The sequence below is a fragment of the Rousettus aegyptiacus genome, unplaced genomic scaffold (assembly GCF_014176215.1).
Source record: "Rousettus aegyptiacus isolate mRouAeg1 unplaced genomic scaffold, mRouAeg1.p scaffold_m13_p_15, whole genome shotgun sequence".
NCBI classification, from domain to species: Eukaryota; Metazoa; Chordata; class Mammalia; order Chiroptera; family Pteropodidae; genus Rousettus; species Rousettus aegyptiacus.
This window is the reverse complement of record NW_023416290.1, coordinates 60,207,286-60,225,728: the sequence shown is the minus strand read 5'-3', so window position 1 is coordinate 60,225,728 and position 18,443 is coordinate 60,207,286. Positions and strand designations below refer to the sequence as shown.

Sequence of the window (18,443 nt, the reverse complement as noted above, 5' to 3'; positions counted from 1 at the left end):
TGTGGGCTTCCCCGCACTGCCCTCTGTCCTCACGCGTGCCCTGGCAGGGACAACCATCCCAGCCCGTGCCCCTTAGCCTCCTGCACCATCCACAAGCCCTTGCCCGTCGGAGCCTACGGGTTACCTCCCGGTGCCCCCTCCAGCCCCATCCCACCTCCGCCCTGCCCTGCTCTGTCCTGACGCTTCCCACCCTGCGGCAGGCCGGTCGTGCCCTTGCCTGCTTGGGTCTCCCACCCCAGGTCCCAGCACCTTGTGAAACTGCCTCTTCTTCCCCACCCACAGGTGCCTGGGGAAGTGCCCTGTCTCCCTGGGCTGCCCCGCGCCCAGGATCGAATGAGGCTTTCTCCTGGTCCCCCCTTCTCCAGTCTCCCTGCCCTCAGTGAGGCCACAGCAGCCCCCACTCCCCGCTCCTCACCCCTGCCTAGCACGGGAGGAGGGACTCCCACTTCCTCGTCTCACTCCCACCTCTGCCTTCCACCCCGCGCCCGGGCCTCAGCTCTGCGTGAGTCTCCAGTGCTGCTGGCACCACCATGACCCTCCCTGCCAGCTCGGCTCCTTCCCCGCTTCCTGTTCTTCTCCAAGTCTCTGGGGCTCCTGCTGCCCTGACTGCTAGGTCACCCCCATGACCAGACAGCTGCCCCTGGCCCCGGGCAGGCCAAACGAAGGGGCACGGGGGAGGGGGCGCTGGAGCCGCCCGAGGCGGTGGCACAGCCGGGAGTGCCCGCAGGCCCAGCAGCCAGCGTCTGTGGGAAGCTTTAATGGCCTCGCACCAGGCAGCAGGGCAGAGCCAGCCTGGGCTGGTGGGGACAGCATCACCAGATGAACATGGGCTTGCCGTCATCATGTGACAACTGGCTGAGGCAGGAGAGCAGCAGCAGCGCATCGGTGAGCATGTTGGGGTGCACGGTCTCCACCAGCACGTGCTGCAAGAACTCTATGCTGTAGGAGCCACCCTCAGACGCGGCCAGCTCGGGCCGCTCCCGCAGGATGCCGTAGGCGTTCACCAGCTGCTCGGTCAGCGCCGGGTGCACCCTCCCGTTGTAGCCCAGGCTCTGCAGCCGGTTCATGATGCTCACGTAGCGCTGTGTGAGCGTCTGGCACAGCTCCTCATCCAGCTTGTGGGTGCTGGGGTTCAGGGAGGCCTGAGGGGAGAGCAAGGGGACGTGGGCAGGCGAGGGGCAGTTTCCGAAGCCCCACCACCTGTTCCACCTGCCGCCAGGGATCCAGGACTGAGCTGAGACCATGAGGGACTGAAGAAGGGGCATGGCTGGGAGTCTGAGATGAAGCAACGGTGAGGGGCCGCTGACCCGAGACACACCACCGGGGGCTTTCCCAGGCCTGCTCCTGGCTCCCTGTCCTGCTGCCTCTCAGCCTTCTCTCCAGGCCCCTCCTCTGTCCCCCAGGCTGCATCCTCAGCAGCCTGCACACTCCCTGCAGGAGTCCCTTCCCATCCCGCATGCTGACGTGATGACCCCGGGCCTGGTGCCAAGTGCCCCCCGTCTCAGCGCTGGGCATCCTGTGCCCCTCGGGTGCCTGCTCCCAGCGCCCGGACATGGGGACTGGCAACAGCTGGGTCATCTTGACCACCTCTTCACGTGTGACCCCCAGCCAGGCAGTGACTACATCCTCCTGCTCTCCACCCCTCCTGCCATGGCCTCCTGGACATGTGACCTGAGCAGGCACACAGGAGCCCATGTTCAGAGCACTCGGCTTGATGCTCTGCTGTAGCCGTCTTGGAGTTCTTCCTAATTTCTAACCGGAAGCCCTGTATTTTCATTTGCACGGGGTCCTATAAATTACGTACCTGTCACAGGCGCAGCCGCCCCCAGACCCACAGAGTTCCTGGTCTTAAGCGGCAGTGGGATGGGGTATCTCGCTGCCTGAGCCCTCCAGCGCTCGGGCCAGGGCTGACCTGCTCGCCCCCTCCCAGCGTCTCCCAGCTGCCTGCCAGGCTGCTTCCTAACTTGAGGGGGCTGGGCTTGGATCTGCAGGACGAGGACAGCAGGGGAAAGAATGTGCCCAGAAACAGCATGCATGGTGTGCAAGATGACAGGGGGCTGAGCACATAGTAGGGTCACAGGGAGAGCTGGTTCACGGGGTCCGAGCCTCAGTTTCTCTGCTGTGACATCCCCTGACAGGGCTGTCTGGGAACTAAAGGAAATGTGTCAGCACCGCTGTGTGGGGATCCCAATGCCACGGGACACCTCAGTGGGCCCCACATTGAGCAGAGTTGTGTTTCAGAGGAATAGAGAAGGGACGTGCATTGCGGGGCACTGCAGTTTGCTGGGTGAGACCAGGAGCTGGGTGGGGGGGGAGACTGCAAGGCAGGTCACCCTCTCGGCACCCAGCTCCCACCCTCAAACCCTCCTGTCCCCCCTCCCCAAAGCTCTCTGAGGCTGGAGTGGGTGTTTCTAGCCAAATCAAACAAGATGAAGTTGATGTATTATCTGCTTCTTTTAAATTATATATGTTACGATTATCTACACAGAAAAGCCAAGATGATATACAGGCTATGACAACTGAGGGTTTGGCAAGATAGCCAGATAAAAAAACCATTACACAAAATCCAAAACATTCTTGGCAGGCCAGTGAGTGGGACTCTGGAGAGTATCAGGGGGCACCATAGGCCCAGCTGGACACAGTTACAGGGTACCACCCTCCATCACCCTCACTGATGCACCTGAACTCAGGGTCTCCTAGGCGTTGGGTGTCGAAAGGAAGGCAACTCAGAGCATCCCCCAGAAGGCAGAAGACCTTTGCCATTGGGTGAAAGAGGTGGAAGGTGTGAACACCAGGACAACTTTTAGCTGGGCTTAAGCAATGGCATACCTGTCTCTGCAAACTCAGAAAAAAAGACAGCTAGGTTCAGTGAAAAAAGTCAGTCAGTCTCTATTGAACGCGGGGCTCTCTAAGAGCTTTTAAGTCATAAATCTGATTGCATCTGTGAAGCAAACAGCCCTGGTTTGGACAGTACCAGATCTGGCCAGGTTCAGAGCATCCGTGTAGGATTTAGGGAGTGTAGCAACCACCAGCATTTGGAGTTTACATGCGGAAAAACCGAGATGTTCCAGTGGCAGGAAGCGAAAGGCTGGGCCACGTGGAATCAGATGCGAATGGGAGCCAACAGACTGTCCGGCCAAGCGGGCGGGATGGCCCCGAGCCCGGCATACATCCTTATGATCCCCAGCTGTGACTGGACGTCGCCCTGCACCCGGCCCTGCAGAGGGCCACCCGAGGGTGTCCGTGGAGGTCGCAACGCCTGCATCTGTGCATCTGGGCTCCAGGGGAGCCTCCTCTCTAGAGCTCGGGGGGGGGGGGCAAGCGAATGGTCCCAGCAGAGCCGTTGCTGATGGGAGGAGAATGGGGCCAATGGCGCTGGGATTGGTGATGGTGGCCACTGGGCAGAGTGACCAGAGCAGGTCGCGGTGAGAGCCGCGGGCTCCCAGAGGCTGCCGGGACGGCCGTGGAGGCACCGGCCTCTGAGCTCAGCGGGCACTGAGCTCCCGACCTCCTCGAACACGGAGATCGATCGTCTCCATGCAATCCGCCACCCTCATCCTGCCTCTCCTCTAGACTTACCGCTTAGGGCTGTGACTTAAATCCTACGGCACAAGTGACGACTCTCAGGTAGAGTACCGGGGAGTCCAGGAACACGGGACTTCTGCAGCCAGTCCCTCCATCAAAGCTCGATGCGTTTTTATCTCTTCCGTTTAAATGGGCATTTTCAAACAGTGGGGCATCTCTTCACGGAGATATTACTGATTTCCACGCAGGCAACTAGACTCGCGCTCGTAAGTAAATGTGACTTTTGCCGACTGGATGTCACACGCGGCACACTAGAGACATAAGTATTGTGCTTCTAACCATGTCGCTGGCCAAGTTTCGAACAGCCATGGCCAGTCCGCTCTCGTGACGCAGCAGCGGCCTTGGCAGTCCTGGACACGCGGCAAGGGCGGTCCAGCCAAACACGGCCAAACTGGGCCCGGTGGCATGAGCGCGAGAAACGGTGGGTGTGCAGGGTACTCAGCACGGTGGGGACGCACAAATGTCCCCAATTCGATATGCAAATCAGCGCAAAACTAGAAAGGTGAACTAGGCTTTCCTGGAACCTGATAGACTGATCCTAAAATTCATATTGAAGAACCGAAGGCCCAGGGGAGCCGAGAACGATCTAGAAGGAGAGAAATGCTCCTGCTCGGTCCCCCCCTGTGATGAGGACGGTGCGGCGAGCAGTCCCCAGCGGCACACGCAGGACACGCGGCGGGGACTGACGGCTCACCTTTGCCCCTCACCGCACCAGCCTTACTTAAGCAACAAACTGTAAAGAGAGAAGCAGGTGATTCTGACCACATTGAAATTAAAGACCGAGGGCACCTTAACGCAAAGAAAGCTCAGATGCGGATGCCAGCGAGCCCGCCGCCGCGAGTCGTTCCCGCGCAGCCACAGCCAGGTCTGTGGTGCACAGACGGTGACAGCCTGAGAGGAGGTGGCAGGGAGCACAGACGGCTGTTCTCCCAGAGGAAGCCCGCACGGCCGCAGGCGGAGGTGGCACGCACGCCCCCGGCAGGCGCGTGGACCCCGCCCGCGCAGCCGTGGTGGCGGGATGGGCGCGCATGCGCTCATTCTGGACAACGGCCCCTGGGGGTCCAGCCGCACGCGGCCGGTGGAAAGCATCGTCCTCTGCGTCCCTCAGGGAGTAGGCTGGGTGGGCCGCTTGCTGAACCCCGGCCTGAGGTTGCCCCCGCCACGAGGCGGCCCCCTGCTCAGAGGCCCAGGACCTGCCTCCCCAGTACTCCCCAGTGACCCTTGAGGACACCGGCAGGGCAGGGGAGACGACGTGGACGCTGCCAGTCTGGGGGGGGCCCGAGGCCGCCATGGCGGTGGCAAAGGGGGCGAGTGCAGGTCTGACCGTGCTCAGGACCCTCCCCTGCCCCGTCCTCTGGGATGGCCGTGGCTGGGACACCAGGCTCCCCCTACGAGAGGCTCTGGACACTCGCCGGACCCCGGGACTGAGCACGATGCTTCCTCCATCCCAGGATGCACCTCGCTGCGGTCCCTGGGCTGGAGGGCAGGGCCCCAGCGGCCCCTCTAGGGCCAGCATGCTTCCATTCCACCCAGGTGCCCTGGGCGGGCCCTCTGGCGGTGAGTGGGAGACGGCCCCACACACCTGGATGATCTTTTCAGGGATGTTGGAGACGGTGAAGCCATAGAGGCGCACGCGCTCGGGGAAGATGCTGGACAGGATTCTGCGGTCCAGCTGGAAGGCGATCTCCCCCACCAGCCGCTCCCAAGCCAGCTGCTTCGGCTCTGGGGACAGCAAAGGGTAGAGGGGGGATCAGCAGTCGTGGTCAGCAGCCCCCCTGGAACCGTGGGAAGCGGCTGTGGCACTGACCTCGGGGGCTGTCAGTTAACTTGTTGCTCTTGCGGTGGGCTGGCTTCCGCTCTACATCTGGCAAGCTTTTCCGAGTGAGTTCCGCGGCACCGCGGGGGCCCCGGGTGTCATTGACAGAAGCCGGGGAGGAGGAGGTTCGAGGCGGGGAGTAGGGGTTGCGTGGGGGGGAGTGGGAGGTGGGCGAGGGCCGGGTGGGGGACTGGTGCGCCCGGATGGGAGAGTGGGGGGTGCACTGGGCGGGGTGGGAGGCAGCCTGGGGGGCAGGAGTGGGGGCAGAGGGAAGGGCTGCCACGGTCGGGGAGGCGGCGGAGGCCGGGACAGAGGCTGGAGCCACTTGAGCCTGGGCGGCACCAGGCTGGGTCCCGGTGTCTGGAGTGCTGTAGGAGAAGGCCGTCATGGCGCTGGGCGTGCCCGCGGTGGCCACAGGGGTGGAGGTTAGGATGGGTGCGCCCACGAATGTCACGCCGAGGGGCTCCGGGTCCTGGGTCGGCCGGGGGTGCTCGGTGGAGAGTGAGACTAGTGACAAGGGGTGGGGCAGAGAGGAGAGAGTAAGAACAAGGCAGGACCAGCCCCAGCCTGGCAGGGCCCCCTCCCGGCCCTCTGTGGCCCCTTCTCCTGCACCTTTGGAGGCGGCAGCAGGCCCCGTGCCAGCTGAGGGATGGGGTCCAGAGGAGTATCTCCGGGGCGACTCTGCCAGCCGCACCCTTGGGGCCTCCGACAGCACCACATTGCCCATGGGGTCGGCCAGAAGGTTCTGAGAGACACCTAGAGGGGCAGCCGTGGAGGTAAGCAGGGGGCTGCCCAGAGAGACAGCCATTGTGCCTGTCATAGGGGCCATCAGGGCACTGTTCTGAGGCATGGCCATGGATCCTGTCAGGGGACCGGTCGAGGGCAGGCCCAGGGAGCTGGCCAGTGTGCCTGCTGGGGTCACTGCCATGGGGCCGGTCAGGTGGCTGCTTGGAGTCAGGGGGCCGGTCGAGGGCAGGCCCAAGGTGCTGGTCAGTGTGCCTCCCATGGGGACTGCCATGGAGCCGGTCAGGTGGCTGCTTGGAGTCAGGGGGCCAGTCGAGGGCAGGCCCAAGGTGCTGGTCAGTGTGCCTCCCATGGGGCCAGTCAGGTGGCTGCTTGGAGTCAGGGGGCCGGTCGAGGGCAGGCCCAAGGTGCTGGTCAGTGTGCCTCCCATGGGCACTGCCATGGAGCCGGTCAGGTGGCTGCTTGGAGTCAGTGGGCCGGTCGAGGGCAGGCCCAGGGAGCTGGCCAGTGTGCCTTCTGCGGGCACTGCCATGGGGGCTGCCAGGAGGCTGGCGAGTTGGCTGTTCTGCGACATGGGCCCTGGGCTGGGCAGCAGCGTGTTGAGAGGGCCCGTCAGGGGGCTCATGATGGAGCCTGCCGTGGGGCTGGGCTGCGGGTTCTTTAGCATGTCGGTCAGGGGTGCCAGAGTCACAATCCCCACTTCTTCCAGGACAGGCTCGTTTGCTGCTGCCGGGGATGGGGGCAGGAAGACACCTGGGGGATACAGAGAAAGCACTGAGACCCTACGCGGCCCTTAGGGGAGGGCACTCTCTCTCCACCATGGCAGAGCCTGGACCAAGGTGCCCGTGTGCCTCTGATGTGCTGACCAACCTCTCTGAGCTTCACCTCATAAGTGGGACGCCAGACCAGGTCCTGGCCTCCCGTCTCTTGGTCCTCCCAAGTTTGAACACCTGCCCCCAGCCAGAGGGACCTTCCACAGCTGCCCACCCCTCAGATGTGCCCACTGCGCTGAGCTGCTGACGCCCTGCTGGCGTGGGTGGCCGAGTTGACTCCTCTGCAAGATCTTTGCACTGACTTATTGGTTTGTTCCATCTCCCTCCGTTACGACGGAAGCTCCATGAGAGCAGGGGTTTCTCTGTGTGCTTCTGTGTCCCAGTGCCTACAGCAGTGCTTGGGCCCCAGACGGTACCCAAGAAGCAGGAAGAACATGTGTATATGAGCAGATGTGAAACTTGAGTAAAAAAAATTGATCAGGACAGGAATCGCGGTCTAGTAGACTCGAGTCTGTGTCCCTAAGCACTGAGAGCTTAATCTGACCACAGAGGGACATGTCCATAGAATGATCTTATTATAAGCTGTGGCCACTGAGATGGCCGTATGCGATCCAAAATTCATGTTACTCTTTGAAGGCATCGTATAGTCCTCAGAATACAAAGAGTGCAAGATTCTCGGGATCTACGAAATCTATTGTAGTCCCATAGACTTGCAATAAATAAGTCCAAAAGGAAATTAAGAAAACAGCATCCAAAAGAATAAAATACTTAGGAATAAATTTTATGAAAGAAATGCAAAACTTATTCTCTGAAGACTCTAAACATTATTAAGAGAAATTAAAGAAGATCTAAATAAATGGAAAAATATCCCATATTCATAGATCAGAAGACTTAATATTGTTAAGATGGCAGTAATCCCCAAAGTGATCTGCAAATTCAGTGCCATCCCGGTCAGAAACCAAGCCTGGCTTCTTTGTAGAACTTGACAAGCTGAGCCTAAAATTCATACGAAATTGCAGGGGACCCAGAATGGCCATAGGAATCCTGAAAAAGAAGAAAGTTAGAGAACTAATTTTCAGATTTCAAAACTTACTATGAACTACAGAAACCAAAACTATGCAGCACTGGCATAAGAACAGATGTACAGATCATGGAATAGAATAAGGAGCCTAGAAATAAACCCACATATCTGTGATGAACCGATTTCAACAAGGGTGTCAAGACAATTCAATGGGGGAAAGAATAATCTTTTTAAAAAATGGATATCCACGTGCAAAAGAATGAAGGTTGACCCTTACCTCACTTCACACACAAAACAACTCAAAGGTATCACAGGCTTAAATATAAGAGCAAAAACTATAAAATTCTTAGAAGAAAATAGAACAGTAACTCTGCCACTTCCGATTAGGCAATGGCTATTTAGATACTACACCAAGCATGGGCAACAATAGACTAGTTGTATTTAATCAAAATTAAAAGCTTCTATGCTTCAGAGGACGCTAGCAAGAAAGTGAAAAGATAACCCACAGAATGGGGGAATATGTAAGTCGGATATTTGGTAAGGGATTTGTATCCGGAATATATGAACTCTTATGGCTTAATAATAAAAAGACAAATGGTCCAATAAAAATTGGCAAAGGATCTGAACAGACGTTTCTCAGGGAAGACATATGGTTGTCCAATAAGCACATGAAAAGATGCTCAGCATCACTAGTCATCAGAGAAATGCAAGTCAAAATCACAACGAGATACCACTTCACACCCACTAGAGTGTCTATAATCAAAAAGTCAAACAGTAAGTGTCATCAAGGACACAGAGAAATTGGGACGCTCATACAATGCTGGTGGGAATGCAAGATAGTGCAGCCACTTTGGAAAACAAGCTAGCAGTTTCTCATATAGGTAAACATAGAATTACCAGCAATTCCACTCCTAGATATATATATCCGAGAGAAATGAAAATATATCCACATAAAAACTTATATAAGAATGTTTGCAGCACCGTTGTTCATAATAGCCAAAAGGAGAAAACAAAAATTCATCAAAGAAGAATGGACCAACAAAATATGGTGTGTTCATTTCTGGCATATTATCCATCCATGAAAACAACCCTCTCAGTCCCACCTAGAAGAAGTGATTCACGCTACAACACAGATAAACCTCGAAAACACTATGTTAAATGAAAGCCACAAAAGCCACATCTGTATGGTTCCATATACGTGGAATGTCCAGAGTAGGCAAATCCATAAAAACAGAAAGTCAGTGGCTGCTTGGAGCTGAGGAGGGGTGGGTGGCAGAAGTGTGATGGCTAAAGGGTTTCTTTTTGGTGCGATGAAAGTGTTCTAAAACCGTGGTCATGTTTGTACTTATCTATGACTATGTGAGAAACCACTGAATTGTACACTATAAATGGGTGAATTATATGGATGGAATTATATCTCAATAAAATTGTTATATAAAAAAAAATTATTGGGGTCACAGGCATTTAGAGGTGCAATTAAGTGCACCCCTGGGTAGTATTGCAGCCTGTGCCACTGCTCAGGGCCATGACTGTGGCGGCATCAATCACAGACGAACACAATGTCCACAGAGTTTGTGACTCATCTGGGTCGCCCATGAGAACCTCAGGAACAGCCTTGCGGGAATCTCTGGCTGGGTGTTGGGGACACTTGAGTTTGGGGAACACTAGTAATGCTGATGCCAGGCCACGAGGTGCGAACAGGGGTGTTCTAAGCCAACGAGAGCCAGCGGGTCAGCCTCTGCTGAGGAGACTCTGGGCCCCTGGCTGTGTACTCTAATGCTAAATGTACAAGCGATTGTCCTGACTTTTTTAATAACATATTTCATTGATTTCGATTTGTGAGTTGAAATCTTCCTGGGTTTTAGTACACTATTAGAACCTTCAAACGAGCTTTAGATACATGCATTCATGTTTTTTGTTTGTTTTATGTAAGAATGATTCAGGGTTAGGAAGTTTGGTTTGTTACTTCGAACGATTGAGATGAAAAGAAAAGCAAATGTCTTACTTAGATTCGCAAATGCAGGTGACAGTGTTTTCTACTGTTTAACTGAACTTCTGATTCCTCCCCCACCTGCTCCTCGCAGGGGCAGCTCCATCCTTCCCGCCCAAGTCCAGGACTTTGGAGCGGCCGCCCTTGGGTCTCCTATCCTCGTGCCGCAGGTCAGGGCCGCTCGCGCCTTTCCACTGTGCTGACCTCCGCCGCGCGACACCTCCCTCGCCTGGCCTCTCGCCCTGGGCTGCAGCCACCTCAGCCTCGGTACCTCCTGGGTCCGCCCACCGCCCGCCGCCTCTCCCTCCTCGGACCCTTGGTCCCGCACACAGACGTCAGCGCGCCAGAGGCCGCGCGCGGGCAGAGGCGACCCAGCCGCCTAGACCCGGGTCCGTGCGAGGACCGAGAAGCAGCCAAGGCAGCGGGTGTTCTGCGCGGGTGGTCGGAGGGGGCGTTGCGCTGGGGCCCAGAGACCTCGCCGAGACCAAGCATAGGGCGCACCGCGCATTGCAGAGGAGGTCGAGATGGAGGCGGAGCCAAAGCCGTGGGGCGGAGCTAGAACACTGGGCGGGGCTACTGGGGGCGGGTCCTGATGGGGGCGGAGCTAGAGCGCTGGGCGGGAAGCTGCTGCTTTTCACGCGGGAGGACTGAAGAGGAGGCCGGGCCCACTGAGGGGAAATCTGTGAGCGAAGGCGGCTCTAGTTCACGGTTCCAAGAGGGCAGGGGAGGCGGGAGGAGAGAAAGAGAGGGAGGATGGCGATGGGTCCCCAGGGGGCGGGTCCTGAGCGCGACGCGTCGTGAGGGGCGTGGCGACAGGTCCTGAGAGAAGGCGCGGCCCGCGGCCGAGGAGGGAGGAGTGGGAGGGGGTGGAGCCTGTCTCGGAGGAGTCACCGTTTTAGTGACAAGACTCTGGTGGCCCCCATTTGCTCTCTGCCCCCGCGGACGCTAGCGAGCGGGATGCCTGCCGGCGCTGACCCCGGACGCCATCGCCCACCGCACCTGGCAGGTCCCCTCCCCCGATGTGCCGCACCCGCTCAGCTGCCCCTGACCACCGCCTTGCGCCTTCGCCTCGGTTCCAGGTCCCTCCTGGCCACCCGGTGTCCAGCCTCTCCAGACCCCTGGCACACCGGCCTCTCTTTTCTCTCTGGCCGGCAGCGGGCCTGGTCCCCAACGCCTGCTGAGTCGGCCCTGCCGCCTGCCCCGAACCGCGCACCAGTGGACGCGGTAGGTGGCCATGCCTGCAGAATCTGGCCGTGCTGACGCCACTTGGGCCACTGCCCGGACAGACAGACAGACAGACAGACGGCCTTCCCAGGTTCCCCTCTCATTCCTGCGGCCACTTTCACCCTACGTTACACCTTTCCACCTGCCTGTCCCCGCCCCGCTCTCCGAGAACGGCATTTTCACAGGGAAAACCGAAGCCGGGTCTGGAGTCCCGGGCCCCGCTCCAGGCACCGCCCCCTCTGCCCCTCTGCTCCCCATACGAACACTCTAGTCTCCGGCATCTCGAAAAGCAGCTCGGGACCCCCAGCCCCGCCTGGCCGCTGCCTCCTCCAGAGGCCGCCCCGGGAACTGAGTGTCGGCCGCCCCGGGAACTGAGTGTCGGCCGTCTATCCGCTTGTTCTCTCGCTCGCTCTTCACCTCCCTGGCCTATGGTAGGGTCGAAGTCACTGGGACCGAGGTCGTTAACGCCAAGTCGTTAGCACTTTTTTTTGTAGAACTTTTCTTGCTTCATCTCTCAGGCTTTATTCTGTCGACACTGTCCTCTCCGAAGCTGTCTCTTGTGACATTACACGGCGGCCGTTTTCCTGTCTGTGAGTGCCCCTTTGCCAACTTCTCCACCTGTCCTGACTCAGCACTTGTCCCTCGTCTCTTCCTACTGTACTCTCTTCTCAGATGGCCTCGCCTCCTTCAGTGACCTCCCTTCTGACCTCCCCTCCTGACACTGCTTCCCAGACGCTCCACGTGGATGTCGTGTGAACGTCTTACAGTCTGGCCAAAGGGTGGAGGGGGTGCAACTGTGCACAAGAGCGTAAGGGAAGAGGAACCGGAGGTCGAGGTCAGGAGAGCAACTCGAGAGTAAGTGCCTGGCCCCGTGAGGAAGGCCAGTCACAGGGCGAGGAAGTGGCCGAGAAAGAGCCTCTGAGGCAACCACAGGGCTTGGGGACAGAGAGGCTGCAGTCTCAGGAGGTGCTGCCATCGGCACCCAGCCATGCCCGCCGAAGTCGTGGAAGCATTCTGGACTCTTCTTCATCCCTTGCTTCCAAGCGGTTCGTTTTCTTAGTGAGTCACCTGAATGGGTTTCTCGCCTCTGCTAGCGGACGCCCCCTCTCCTGCCTGGATGACCGCAGAGCCTCGGTCTAACCCAGCCTCCTGCCTCACTCTTGTCTCCCTTGAACTGTGTCCCCACAGTGCCCGGAATGACCTTGGGGAAGCACAAACGTGATTACTTCCTGTCAGAAATCACCACTGTCTGCTTCCTGCTTTTAGGAACAAGTCCGAGCTCCGTCATTTCGCTTGGATCCCTTGGCCATCTGACCCCTGCTGACCTCTCCAGCTGCGTTGTTCGCCTCTCACTGGCCCCGGCACACACAACCCTCGACACACCTCCCACATACACTCGGAAATACAAATGTCACACACACTAGCACACAGCATAAACGTGCTCAAGACACACGCACATTCGCACACTATCACACAGCAGCTCACAAAACAGTCACACACAGCACACATAATCACTCTCACACTCGCACCACACACTCATACACGGCCACCCACATTTTCCCACGCTCATACAATACTCTCTCAAAGCACACATGCCACACACTAACGTCCTCACGCATTCATAGTGCACCTACCGCACACCCCGGTCGCTTACGTACCTACGCCATATACTTCGTACACATACCACAATACGCGTGCACCACACCACACACTCATGGACCGCACACACTAGCACACCACATTGCACGCTCACACACCTCGGCTAATGACTCAGGGACAACAGACAGGTGATTCTCATCACATATGCTCATGTGCCCTACTCGACATCCGTGCCCACACCTTCTCACACACATATTGCACACTTGATGCGCACGCGCGCGCACACACACACACACACACACAGCCTGGGCTTTAACCACACTGATCTGTTTCTCATTCCTGCAACCCCCAGGTCCGGACCTTTGCCCAAGCTGCCCCTCCTCCTGGAGTGCCCCTTCCCCCTTCACCACCTCCTCCAGAAAGCCTTTCCTAGCCCCTAAACTTGACCCCTAGGAGTTGGAGAATCAAAAGTGGTCCAAGGATTCTCTTACGAATCAACCTTAAAGTGACGAGCCTTGCTTGGTGAGGCTGGAACTAGGAAACCAGAGTCTAGTTTCTTAAACGTCGCGCTTCCCTGTGTGTATGAGTTTTGTTGCCCTGTCTGTTGTCTCAGAGTCATTAGCGGTATAAGCATCCAAATGAGAGGGGCCTATGTGCCTGTGATCAGTAGCAGGGCACGGTAAAGACAGATCCCACGCCACAGCCAGCTTGGGTGGCAGAGAACCCAGCGGGCAGGCAGCGGGCAGAGGCGGCTTTCGAGAGTAAGGGCGGGCGGCTTTGAGCTGAGTGGCGCGGTTGCAGAGGGCGCACAGACCCGAGCGGGTGTGGTGTCCTGGTGGGCAGGACAGGCACTTGACCAGAACCGTGTCTAGGCTGGCATGGGCTATGTTCAGGGACTCGCTGGATCTGCAGGAGCCTCTGAGGGGATCCCCACTGCCAGCTGAGGGTGAAACGTGTTGGGGGGACTGGCGAGGTATTGGGGGTGGGGCCCGAGAGGAGGCAGCCATGAGGAAGTTGGGCTGGGTGGGGGCGAAGGTGCTCCTGGAGCTCAGAAAGAGGAGGGCCATCGGTTCCAGATGCAGAGGTCCAGAGGGTGTGGCACCTAGGAAGCCACCTGTGACCTTCCTTGGACGGCACAGTGGTCCACTGCCAAGCTGCAGAGGCCTAAGTGGCAGAGACTAACAGAGCGGCGCCCTCCTCTTAGGAAAGAAGGGTGGTCTCACATCTGACTGTGAACCGGCCGGGGAGGGTGGGGACCGCAGGCAGAGCGAGGTGCAGGGCCTGTGGCAGGGTGGGCCACCGCCGGAGTGCATGGGCTCCGGACATGTCGGAGAAGCCCACCTTGAATGGGAGGGCACACAGCCTCCTTCAGGACGGGACAGATGGGGGGGGTGGCAGGATGTGGATGTAACCGCCACCAGCATTCCGTCACCTCCTAGCCCTACGTAAAGCCACCCACGCACCGTGACAGCCACTGACTCCTGTTGCCACCCCCTGCGACCTTGCCACCCCAGAAATTGTCCTTCTGGTGTCTTCAATGCCCACAGTTCCCCCTCTCCCGGCGCTCCGCTCCCATCACCACTCAGCCCTGCAGCTGCCCTCGGCTCCTGGCCTCTGAGCGCCCTCCCGGCTCAGCCCTGCCCGTCGTCACGTCAGCTGCTTTTCTGCCCGTTCTTCCGTTTGACCCCACTCTGTGAGTCCCCAGCACCTGGGCTCTGCCACACACCGGCGAGTCCCAAACCTCAAGCTTTAGTTCTAGTGTCTCCCCTGGGCCTTTAAGCTTTAGTCGTCTGTTGCCTCCCGACCATCTCTGAGTGGAGAGTCATGGGGAGAGGGAGAGGCGTGAAAGGGTGAGAGGGGATGGGAGGCTGAGGGCCAGCGACATAGGGGGCCCATTTGGGCAGCACTTTTGGGTCCCAGAGCCAGGAAATTCGCAGTCTGTGATGCTGCTTGGAAGTTCAGTGGGGCGGGGGGGATGGGGAGGGTGGGCAGGGGCTCTGACCAGCAGTGGGTGGGGCCAGTGCCTAGTTTTGCCCTTTCATCCCAAAGGCCCTGTGTCTTCACCCTCCCCTCCCCGGCGGGGCCTCTGGCCTGCAGACGCATCGCCATCTATGCCCCTTTCCCCACGGCCCCCGAAGCCCCCCGCACTCAGTCTCTCCTCTTTGGTGCGGCTTCACCCCTCTCTACCCACTCTCCTTGAACTCAGGCTCTTACTCTGGCGTTGAGAAGGGCCGGTTGCCGCCTCGCCAAGCCCGTTGTTGAGCCCGCTGATGCCCAGGTTGCCCGCCTGCGTCTTGATCGCTGACTTGAGCTCGTGATTCTCCCGAATGAGCCGCACCAGCTTCTTCAGTTCCTCATTTTCCCGCACCAGCCTCTCGATCTGATGCCGAAGCCCCTCATAATTGGTAAGTAGAGACATGCCCCAGGGCAGCGGGAACGGTGCAGCCCGCCCGAGGGCACTGCACCTGGAGGCTGCCCAGGGCCCCGGGCCTTGCCCGGGCTGGAGGAGGGCGCCAGAGTCTGCAAGTCGCAAGGCTGGCCCAGTGGGTATTGTGAGGTCAGAGGCAGTGCCCTCCTTGGCCTCTCTGCTCCAGCGGGCTCAGCTCTCGTGCCTCCGGGCCCGGGGGCAGGCCCTGCCTCGGCCCGTGCTGACCCCTGCTCGGTTTAGCCGACCTCGCTCTCACGGTGCCTCCTCTGTGAAGCTTTGTCACGCCTGTGGCAAGCTAAGCACTGTGCTTTAGGCTGCCCCCGCAGACGCGGGCTCTGGCACGGCACTTACCCAGCTCCGTCTGCTTAGCTAATGCTGCTCTGCTCACTTAGGTGGAGGGCAGGGACTGTGGGGCTCCCCAGTACCCACCCAGGGCCTGGTGCCGCATGGGCAGGTGGTCAGTGGGGAGCTGTTGGGTGGAGTTATCACCTCCTTCCTGGTCAAGGCGCCCTTTCCTTAGGCCTTCGGCCACTCCTGATGGCAGGCTGGCAGCTTTCTCCTGCGGCCGTTCTGCCTTGGACGCCTGGACACCGGGCCCTGCTTTCTGCCGACCCCAGGTGCTCAGAGCGTGGCCTGACTGCCAGCCCGGGCCCCCTGTCTGAGCGCCGAGCTTCCTGTCGCTTGGCGTTTCCATTTCGGGCGACTGGAGCCCCACCTTCCAGGTGCCCCTGGCAGTGCCCACCCACGCCACACCTCCGTCCTCCTGCTCCCTGGCCTCCCTGACGGAGGTCCTTCTAGAGCCTGGCCGTGTCCCTTGTCAGCTTCTGAGAACACAGATCTCTGAGTCCCTGCCACGGTCCATTTCCCTAGAGCAGCCTACGCAGAGGGCTCTGCGGGCCTGGCCTTGGGAGTCGGCCGAGCCACGTGCTCAGGACCTCCACTGGCTCTGTGGGCCTATGCTCACAGGCAGGAGGGGACGGTGAAGGCCAAGGACAAGCCGCGGGCACACTCTGGTAGTCGGGTGGGGCAAGGACGGGGCTGGAGATGAGCATTCCACCCGGACCTCACAATAGGCCCCCGCCCGTGACGCCCAGGCTGCAGTCCTGGCCGAGGCGTCCTGGGCATCAGGCCGAGCCCTCCGCACGGAGCAGACGCTCCACACCCGGTCCCCAGCATCCCTCTGGGCCTTCCTACGGTGTGGAAATAGGCTTCGCCTGGCCTTCCCGGGCGCCTCCGCCGCAGTCCTGCCCCACCGTGGGCCTCTCCTCGGGTCGGTGCCGTCTTTACCATCCGCGGAGGTTCCGTTTCGTGTGGCAGTTTGGCTGGGCTGTGGTCCCGTGTCTGCGCAGTGGTATTCTCTAGATGTGACTAGCAGCTACGGTTGGTTGGCGTTAAGTAAAGGCTACTCCCGATGCTGCAGGCGGGCTTCGTCCAATCAGCGGAAGGCGTGAGCTGACCACTGCGGTTTCCAGGGAAGGAGGAAGGTTTCGAGGTGCTGTCCCAGGTCCCTCCCGGGCTTCCAGCCTGCTGGCCCGCCCTGCAGGTTCGGACTCGCCAGCCTGCGCAGTCGTGTGAGCCAAGGCCTCGAGCAAACCTTTTAACACGTAGGAACTCTGACCGAGGCACCGTCTCTCTTTCCCTGAGTACCGTGCTGCTTTTCTCCAGAAACATGTATTGAGCACCAAATGTGTGTCAGGCGTTGTGTTAGGCACTGGGGGTTCAGTGCCTGTCACAGTACAGTGGGGACAGCTGTGAGTGGGATCATCACATGTAAGTGTCCAGTGGCTGCTGTGATGACGGCTGCGCGTGGTGCTCAGAGCGGGTGCAGTCTGCGAGGAGGTGGTGACGGGGATGGCATGGAGGGGTGTCTGCAGTGGAAAGGGCTTCCTGGCAGAGGGCCCGGCCATGGGGACCTGCAGGGCGGTGCTGCGTGGAAGGAGCCGGCAGGGCCGCAGTCCGGGAGCACGCGTGTGGGGGGCTGGGGCCCGGCCCTGGCGGGCCTCGTGGCCTGCGCCGACGTTGCCCTCCCTCCGAGGGGCCTTGGGGAACCCTAGGGCTCTACGGGAGGGGCCGTGGGAGTGGATTGGAGGGGGCAGAGCCACCACAGTCATCTGAGCAAGTGACGAGGGTGGCTCCAGTGCCAGTGATGCCACGGACGTGGAGAGAAGTGGGCAGAGTTCCTAACGTCCAGTCACGATGGCGATCGAGATCTGTGGGCCGAGGGCTGCAGGGCACCTCTGTCACGGCCCTCGTGGCCACCACCCCCGCCCCGAGGGCCCTGCTCGCCCCTCATGTCCTGCCCCGCCATTCCCCTCCACAGCTCACCAGGGGCCTCGTGCCTTTGTGGGCGCCAGCCCCTCCTCACGGGCTCCTCTGAGCAGGCCTGTGCCCACCCAGTGCTGCCCTGCGAGCCGGCCCCGCGCCACACCACGGCTGCCCTCTGCTCTGGGATGGCTGAGCCAGACGCTGCCCCAGCTTCACGAGGGAACGAGGGAACAAGAAAGTCGGCCCTCTTCCTCCCCAGCCTTCGGCTCAGCCCAAATGGAACAGACCCTTCAAAAGGAATTTCCACATGAACACAGAGGGGAGTGGCAGGCGACAGACGGGCCCAGCTTTAGGCCTCCATCTGGAGAGCGGTGTTTAAAGCCTAGCTTGCCTCTTGCCGGCTGGGGGGCTTGGGGATGTGAGGTCGCCACAGGCTGTAGTGGGGATCACATGCACCTCAGTTTGTCCTAGGGTCAGGCGACATCGGAAGGTAAGTGCTGAGGTCGGCGCCTGCACATGACTGTGGACTTCTGAGACTTGGGGCCTGTGTGGGCGCTCATAGAGGAAGGCCCGGCTCGCCTGTAGCTGGCTCGTTTGCTGGGTAGGCGGTGGACACCTGCTCAGGCCAGGCAGTGCTCAGACCCCGTGACGACCCCTCTCTTCAGCATCTTCCACACAGCGTTCAGGCCGACATTCTTCACACTGGAGGCTTCTGAGGCCAGAACCTGTCTTCGGTCGTCTGGGTCCTTGTGCTTCAGCTTATGACGTAGGTGAACGCCCTCCTCTGGGCAGTCGTGGATCTCAGTTTGTTGTGTACTGAAAAAGCTGGTGATTGGAGGGCATCCCCCACCTCCAAAAAACTCACAATTTTGCTATAGTAGTTGTTCTGAAAACATGAATTTGTTTCAACATGATCGGTATACCAGGAACAATTTGAGCATAAGGCAAAGGTCGTTGGTTTATGTGCAGTTTGTCCACGAGAAATGGTAGGTGAGAAC

The 18,443-nt window shown here is 59.3% G+C and overlaps 1 protein-coding gene across 1 annotated transcript; it reads right to left on the bottom strand.

The window, feature by feature from the left end:
- Window positions 1–406: 406 nt before the first annotated feature.
- On the bottom strand, window positions 407–15,171 carry SPATC1 (spermatogenesis and centriole associated 1). The gene is given in 5 exon segments (XM_036233183.1): window positions 407–1,142; window positions 5,168–5,384; window positions 5,386–5,908; window positions 6,014–6,898; window positions 14,967–15,171. Coding segments are annotated over 5 exon segments (2,160 nt in total). The 3' UTR covers window positions 407–812.
- Between the last annotated feature and the right edge of the window lie 3,272 nt (window positions 15,172–18,443).